The sequence below is a fragment of the Nannospalax galili genome, unplaced genomic scaffold (genome assembly GCF_000622305.1).
Source record: "Nannospalax galili isolate Female #2095 unplaced genomic scaffold, S.galili_v1.0 scaffold31, whole genome shotgun sequence".
In the NCBI taxonomy this organism is placed as follows: domain Eukaryota; kingdom Metazoa; phylum Chordata; class Mammalia; order Rodentia; family Spalacidae; genus Nannospalax; species Nannospalax galili.
In genome coordinates, this window is record NW_008332149.1 from 2,057,782 (window position 1) to 2,066,491 (window position 8,710).

Genomic DNA, 8,710 nt, shown 5'->3' on the forward strand with positions numbered 1-8,710 from the left:
TATTTTTATTTTACATACATACCTGCATGTATGTAAGTGCACCTGTGTTGTGCAATGCTGCGGAGGTCAGAAGAGGGCTTTGGATTACCCTGAACTGGAGTTAAGGATGGTTTGTAGCCCACACATGGGTGCTAGGAACTGAACCCAGGTCCTCTGCAAGAGTAATCAGTGCTTTTAACTGCTGAGCCATCTCCCAAGCCCTGACAATTAAAATGTTTATACAAATTTTACTAAGTGGATAAAATTAATGATATTATTAACTGAAAATTTACCCTTTTAAATTTGAAAAGCTAAATTGCCAGCCTGGGTTATTCCTGTTTTCAATCTGATTAAGATGTTTTTAGACGGAATCTTTAACGTGAGTAGATTGCTGAGGAATATAGACAAATAAAGAACATGGCTGTGTTTGCATCCTGTTGTTTATGGAGTGGTGAAGTATATTCAGGAAGATATTTTGTAAACCATGCTAAAATGTTTATTTCCTTAGTAGATATGAATATCTTGAATAGGATTTTATAAAATATTAACCACACATGTTCTTTCTTATTTAATAGCTGTGTGTATACCCATGCTTGGGAAATGGCACTGAGGTGTTAACATGGGTTACTTACTGTGGCCATGTTTTTTTTTTTTTTTCTTCTTTTTTTTTTTAAATAGACTTTGATTTTTAGTAGCATTAGTTTCACAGTATTGAAGCATAGTCTTTGACCTTGAGCAGTCATGATCTGGTTTGTTAAAAGGAATCTGTTCTGTTGTCCGTCTCAGTGCATATGCAAAGTACACTTTGACAGTCGTGTTTGTTTTCCTGTAATTGTTCCTTGTCACCGTACTAGCATTTGTGCTGTGATCACCTTAGGAGAGGTTCACTAAATGACGAAATGGAGCAGAGTAGCAGTACGTTCGCCAGCACACTGATCGAGAAGGAAACATTTTTTGAAATCTTTTTCATGTCTGGGAATAGTGTGACTGTGTCTTGTGATTTGTTATTCTGTTTTTCCTGCTTCAAGATTGAAAACTTTTATGTATTTCATATTCTGGCAGCTCAAACATGACAAGTCTTTCAAATTTCTTACTTTGAAAAATTTTTGCTAATATGAACTACACTCATTACAAGTGCACATGCCGAGCTGTATAGAAATTGTTAAGGCCTCAAAGAGACCTTAGGTAGCGTTTATATAGTTCTCATAGCTTTGAAAGTGACTGCTGATTGATTAGTAGTCAGTTATTACTAAGCCCAAGCTACTTACAAATTTAAATTTACTTGCAGGAGTAAAGCATAGAAACCTTTACAATATCAAAGTTTTGATTTTTAAATACATAATTTATCATTCCTCATTTTTCTCCACTTTTAAAGTTGTCTAGTATCTTACCTGGCACTTTCTGCTTTGGGGAAGAAGGATATAGATTGCCTTGGGTTGGACTGCTGTAAAAGACTCAAATCATAAAAATTCACATTTTCAATTTCCATAAAATTGCTTATATAATACTGGCATTATGAAAGTGTAGTTCAACAGTGTAATAGAATTGTGTATTGATTTTAAAGAGAAACTCTTATAGTTTCTGCATTTCAGTATGTCACGCAGTCTGGAGCATAGATGGTACAGGTAACTGTGTAGCTTTGGCACACTAGTGCTGTGGGGAGGTGTGGCTGCTATGATTTTTAAGTTTTATTAGCGAAATTTATTCTGGAAACTACGTACTCACAAAGCAGAAATGATCAAATAAGAAAATGTCCTCATGTCCTTGTCTCTGTCCTTCACAGCTTTACCATGAATAGTCCTGTTTTATCCCCGTACCTGCTGTCACTACGACCTTTCCCCAGTGGTCCAGAAGGGATCTCAGACGTTTTATAATTGTATTGGTATTTCAGTCTCTCCTTCCTAGTCCTTTACTTCTCCCAGGGCTTCCTACTTCCTGGGCAAGCACTCTGACCACTGAGCTATATCCCTAGATCTTCAGTGTGTATCTCTGAGAATACCAGCTATTTTCATATCATGCAAGTACAAATTAGCCTTATTGCAGAGAAGTTCAGGAATACTTGGGAACAGTCCTTTCAGTGCATTTTATTGTAGTTAATATGTGTTTATAAACTACTTGGGTATTTTATTATCTTAGTGAATCTGGAAGGATTTGAAATGCTGATTCTGTGCATAAATCTATGAAAATCTGAATTGCCTGTCATGGACACGGAGGAAGTTACGCTATAGTCCTCATTTCAGAGACAGCTGACAGTCTTTGTCAGTAGTTCATGCCTCGTCCTCTAAAACTGTATATTTAAATGCTGAAAGAGGAACTGGGTATGTGGTGTACGCTTTTAATACCAAGACTCATGAGGAAGACACAGATGGATCTTGAGTTTAAGACCAGCCTAGTGTACATAGAGCATTCCAGGCCAGCCAGGGCTACATGATGAGTTCCCATCTCACTGCCCCCCCCCACCCGCTGCTGTGCCACACACTAAAATGCTGAGAGACAAGCAGCATATAACAGTAACAGTAACATTTAGCATTCTGTAAGGTTGTGTGTCATCCAGAGAGAGAGGGAGGGAGGGAGGGGGAGAGAACAAAAAAGAAAGGGGACGAGGTAATATGGGGCACTGAAGAGAGATGGCAGAGTAACCTGCACAGCATAGGACCAGGATGTGGAGATGGAGCTTACCCTTTCTCTCACTTGGCTTCGTCTTGAATCATATGTCTGCCTATCTTTGGCCTTAACTAAACCTTGCCTGTGGCATTAGGGTCCAAAAGACTACTGATTCCTTTCATGTAGGGTGTTTTATGATGAGGTTGTGAGATAAAACTTAAAAACCAAACTGTTTTATTAATAGTTGTGCTGTATTTGCTTTTATACCAGTATGTAGGGTCTGCCAGCCATGGTGTACACGGGTGTGCCTTTAGTTCCAGGACTTGGGGACTTGGGAGGCAGAGGCAGGTGGGTTTCTGTGAGTTCAAGGCCAGCCTGGTCTACATAGTGAGTTCCAGGCCAGCTGGGGCTACAAGGGAGACCCTGTCTCAAGAAGTCCAAAAGGAAAAAAAAAAAAAAAAAGGGTTGTTTATTTAAACTAATTGCAGTAGTTTGGTACTTTTTGTGGTCTGAGTTGAGCTGTCTGTACTCTGTGGATGAATTATATGTTGTGGAAAATATTAATTTTGTACAGACTTTTGGATTCAATGCTTTTACTGGAAAATTGTGTAATTTTTCTTTTTCTGTGTTCTCTCTTAACTGCCCATTGAACTGGATGAAATTGATTTCTATTCAATTTGGACTGTGCAGTTCACCAGATTCCTTTGCAGTTCACCTTTGGAGGTAAGTGCTCCTCGCTGACTATAACATTAAAATTGCTGAGTAGCACTGTTGGTGTCTTTCGTTAGACGTTTATTTGATAATATAGGAATCGTCTCTTTAAAGTGACACCTTTTCAATAATAATAATGGGATGAAAGCCCTTTTGGTAAAATTTCCTAGAAGTTAAAGCTATTCACCTTTATAACTAACTGGTCACTGCCCTCTCATTAAAGCACACTTGTTTCTCAATAAGTAGAGAAGAATCAGTCCTTCACTTGTATTCTGATGACTCCTGTGCTGCTTCACCTCTGCTTCAATTGCCATCATGTCCTGGCAGAGCTGGAGAAATAGGCAGAGGTAATCATCAAGACAGTTTTACTGGGGGGGGCGGTGAAGAGATGGCTCAGTAGTTAAGAGCACTGGCTGCTCCTATAGAGGATCCAGGCTCAGTTCCCAGCACCCACATGACAGCTAACAACCATCTGTAACTCCAGTTCCAGGAGATGCGATGCCCTTTTTTGACCTCTACAGACATTGCACACATGGGTGTACTTATATCTATGCAGGGGAAATGCTCATACACTTAAAATAAAAATAAGAAAAAATTTCACTTGTGTGGTGGTTTGTGTAAGAAGGTCCCCTATTGGCTTAAGTATTTGAACATTTTGTCCCTACTTGGTGGCTTTGTTTTGGGAGTTGTTAAGGTGTGGCCATGCTGGAGGAAGCATATCATTGGGGGCGGGCTTAGAGAAGTTGGTTTCTTTCTTCCTGTGCCTGTATGGAGATGGGAGCTCTCTGCTTCCTGCTCCTGCCCCAGCCACCTCCTTGCCACCATGTCTCCCCGCCATGACGGACTGTTAACTAAATAAACTCTTCCTTCCATAAGTTCCTTTGGTCAGTGTTTCTATCACAGCAACAGAAAAGAAACTAATACACCTTGGTAGCAGAGAGAGAACTTACCTGGTGGTGAGCTTTTTATAACAGGGATGGTGTTTTGGGTCTTTTCTTCACTTTTTATTCGTTCTGGTTCTCATTTGGAACCGAGACAGTGATCAGTTATGCGATTTGAAAAAATGAGATATTTAGAGAGCTTGGGTTACAGAAAAGCTTTTTAGATTATTGTTGAGACTTAGAAAAAGTAGAGCTGGGGGAGGAGTCAAGAAGGTTGGACTGTGGACCATGCCTGGGTTTGAGAGTGTGTCTTCACTTACTAGCCACATGACACTGGGAACCACCAGCTTGCTCAGCCTCATTTTCTTACTTTAAAGTGCAAGTCACCACTCAGTGAGGTGACAGAACTGGGAGCAGCACTATGCTTTTGAAACCTGTGGTAGTTGTACTCTCCTTTTGGGCTGCCCTTCAGGCTGCTGCTGATGCTGTACTCTTTTCCTTGTCTTTCTCCTTGTTTCTGATGTTTATGTCACTTTAAGCCCTTTTTCCCATTCCCAAGTTCTCAATTCATACTCTTTTTCAGGGTTGAACTGTAGTCTCACATTTGTGGGATAGTTTTCTATCTCTTCACATGGGGCAGTCGTTTCTTTTTTCTGCTTCCGTAACATTATTTGATTTTTGAAACTGTTGTTGTTGGTGATGCCATATGGCCTGGTGACGATCACCAGGGGAAATGGACGAGACCAAAGAGGCTGGTACCAACCAGGTTTGGTCACCCTCATTTTCTAAAGATTTAGAATCAAGGAGGATGCAGAGTGATAACAGTGGAAAGCTTCCGAGCTATGAGATGAGGGAGAAGTCCTTGAATGTTTCTGAGCTGCTGTCTGCTAACTGAAGATGGGGTAATACTGACAAGGTATTGCAATTAAATGAAGTGATTTGTGGTCAACACTGAGCATGTACTGGAAACAGAATTTTAAATAGTAGCTAAGTATGAATCAACAAGCATAAGAATATTGAAGACAACGTATGCGTTATTATCTGCTTAAGTTGAGTCTAGTCATGGGAGTAGTGGAAACTATCAGAAAGGAAAGGCTAGGGGCTGGAAAGATGGCTTAGTGGTTAAGAGCACTGGCTGCTCTTGCAGAAGACCCGGGTGCAGTTCCCAGCACCCGCATGGTGGCTAACAACTGTCAGTTACTCAAGTTCCAGGAGATTCGATGTCCTATTGTGGCCTCTGCAGTCATGCACACACATGGTTCATTTGCATACATGCAGGCAAAATACTCATATATATTAAATAAAAAATTTTTAAAAAGGAAAAAGTAGAAAAATTAATTTGGTTATGTAGGGAGACAATATTGTACCTGAAAACAAACGTAGTTAAGACAATTTACGTGATGAAGTCATTGTTTAATGTATTAATCTTTTACACTCATATTTTTGCTACTTATTTTGCATAAAATTAAATATAAGTATTTGATTAGATAAATACAAATCGTAAGTGGTGATCAATGTAATTTTTTATTAGTAATGAAGGAAATGCAGCTTTAAAGCAGTACAGTTGGGCAGAATTGCTTCCATACACAGTGCTAGGGAGGGGCGGGAGCTGGAAGTGCACATCACTGAGTAGTTGGAAGGTATTAACCATTTGCAAAAATACTTCTAAACAGGGTTCACCAATAAATTTATCTCAAATACAAGTTCAGTGAGAAGAAGCCCTTGATTTTTCTCATGTTTCTACTCTTAATTAACAGTAGTACATGGTAGGCATTGATTTAATAATTATTTGTTGGATGGATGGTTGGAGAGGAAGGGAGATGTTATGAATAACCTTGGTGGGACCGAGGCTGACTGTAGCAGTCTTTTATTCATAATTTAACAGGATTCAACTAATAGAAATACACTTTACTATTGTGTTTTAATGTGGTTAACTCTGCGTAGCTTGATTGTAGCTACTTAAGATGGGAAACTTAGTCTTTACTTCATTGGATGCTGTTAGTTACAGATAGGTCTCAGAGTTTAGCAGCTATCCCTACAATGAACCAAACAAAGGTTTTTAAGTTATATCTCACTACTGTGATTAATTTTTATTTATTTTTAGTTTATGTGTATGAGTATATTGCCTGCATGTGTGTAAGTGCACCCTGTATCTTGCAGTCCCCTGGGAGGTCAGGAGAGGGTGTCAGATTCCCCTGGAACTGGAGTTAGGGACAGTTTTTAGCTGCCATGAGGGTGCTGGGAATTGAACTCAGATCCTCTGCAAGAGCAGCCACTGCTCTTAACTACTGAGCCATCTCTTAAGCCCCTCACTACTGTGGTTAAACATTGGGAATCTTGTAATACGGAATCAGTAATCTTTGGAAGAGTATCATGATCAAAGTTTAGTGATAGTTTGCCATTTTCTGTTAGCTTTCCACTCAGTGATCTGAAGTAGTATTGTACTTTGGTCACACTGATCTTTTAAAAATACTTTTATTATTGGGCTTATGGATATGGAAGAGAAAGATGAAGTCAGTAAAGATGGTCAAAAGGTCTGTCTGTCTCTCTGGTGGGAAATACTTTGAGTATTTCTGTTGATATTTTTCTAGCTTGGAATTCACAGGAGATGCCAGATGGTTTAAAGAGTGGTGGCCAATCTCTAAATCTTCAGTAGCCCCGAGCTCAGCAGTCAGGATTCAGTTTTTTTCCACTAGACATTGAGTGTAGTAGCAAAGCCAGGGCAGGATAATGCAGGAAGCCTCAAGTGCTGAATTGTGCTGTTAAACTTATGTATTAGCTAGAGATGAAAACTACAAATATAGTGAATACCCATCACCTTCCATAATTTTGAAAAAAAGAAAAATTCCAGTAGAGACAATGGAATACACAAGACTTACAGTTGACAAAACTGATTTTGAGTTTCACTTTGTCAACAAAAAGTCCTATGAATGTACCATGTCCCTCTGTTGTGAGTTCTAATCATTTAACTGCCACATGAATCTAATGAAATTGTCAGGTTATAGTAATTACGTCAGTAATCTGATATGTTGTCATTTGAATGGCCCATATGTGGAGTCAGTTACTCCCCTCTGTGGGGCTGACCCTTTTGCATTCCTGTAAGCTGAAGACTAACAGCACTCATTAAACTTTATGGGAAGAACTTTCATCACCTCGTCAGCCGGGTGGTGTCTTTCTATTCTAGTCCTAATTTTGTGTAGCTCTGAAGCTGCTGATGTGCTCTCCCCTGCTGTGTTTACATCGGGCTTCTGCCTTACAGACATTTTTATTGACATTTCTGAGCCTGAATTGCATTTTGTGTGGCACCACTTACATATGTCTTCAATTAAATGTAGGTAAATAAAAGATTATATATCAGAGGCCAAAAGATTCCTGAAATTCTCTTTGGAGTCAGACCTTGCCAGCAGTCCAGGGGCTTCAGTCTCCTTGCCCTGTTGGAGAACAGAGGTGCAGGAGACGATCTGCAGCCCAAGCCGGGCTGCGAGGGGACATAGCTCACTGGGGCTCTCTTGAGCATGACCCTCTGTCCCTTCATTCCAGACTCAAGTCTTCTCTATTAGTAGTCAGAGGAATTGCTTATTGAGAAGCTAGCATCTGTTGTACCCAGGACTGTGCTTACCGCTTTCCTTGTAATTAATTCTAACAATATCTACCTCTTCTGAAGAGAATTGAGCCCAGAAAGGTAGATTACACTAGCCAGAATCTCCAGTCATAGCTAACGATATGGGACAGCAAGAGCATGGAAGGAAGAAGTGGAATGACACTGCTCTAAGACTCTTACTGAAGTAAGGCAGTAGTAAGTCAGTGTGTTTAGTGAACTGGAGAGCAGGATTTATGAACCTCAGCATTGCAGGCATCGTAGGCTTTGTTGGGAGGAGCTGAACTGACATTGTAGGAACTTTAGATGTATTTCTGGCCTCTGCCCACTAGATGCCAGCAGCAACCTCTTTCACTTTTCTCCAAACTGCTGAATGTACCCTGTTGAAATCATTGTGGTAGGTGGGGTCCGGGGGTATTACAGAGAGAGTTTAATAAGCCAATAATGAAGATGCAATGATAAAATGTTTTCAGTCTAATTAAAGAAAAAGAAGGAAAACTGGAACAGATGAGTGGGACAAATATAAAACTATAAAACATGACAAGGCAGTGCTCTTAAATCCACTTATTACATTATGTGTTGTCTCAAATTATCCACTGGTTATATATGACTACTAAACTCTTTAGGAACTAGATTTGAGGCCGGGTGTGGTGGTGCATGCCTTTAATCCCAGCACTTGGGAGGCAGAGGCAGAGGCAGGCAGATCTCTGTGAGTTCATGGTCAGCCTGGTCTCTATAGCAAATCCTGGCCAGCTGGGGCTACATGGCAATCCTGTGTCAAAGAGACAAAATTAGTTGCTTATCAATTAATTAATAACATTCCAGCCAGTCAAACTGGTACACCTATGTTACAATGGTAATTACATAGAACAAGAAAATGAATCCCCTTTTAGAAAACAGAAATTCGAAAGTCTGAAAAATTGAAAATTAAATAAAT

The 8,710-nt window shown here is 39.9% G+C and overlaps 1 protein-coding gene across 10 annotated transcripts in view; it reads left to right on the forward strand.

The window, feature by feature from the left end:
• The window catches only part of Ate1 (arginyltransferase 1), a 164,415-nt gene that overhangs the window by 48,483 nt on the left and 107,222 nt on the right, over positions 1-8,710 (forward strand). For all 10 annotated transcript variants that reach the window (XM_029560730.1, XM_029560727.1, XM_008827281.3 and 7 more), the window contains one exon: positions 3,274-3,306. In XM_029560730.1, the coding sequence (XP_029416590.1) occupies positions 3,274-3,306 (33 nt within the window). The remainder of the gene's footprint in view (positions 1-3,273; positions 3,307-8,710) is intronic.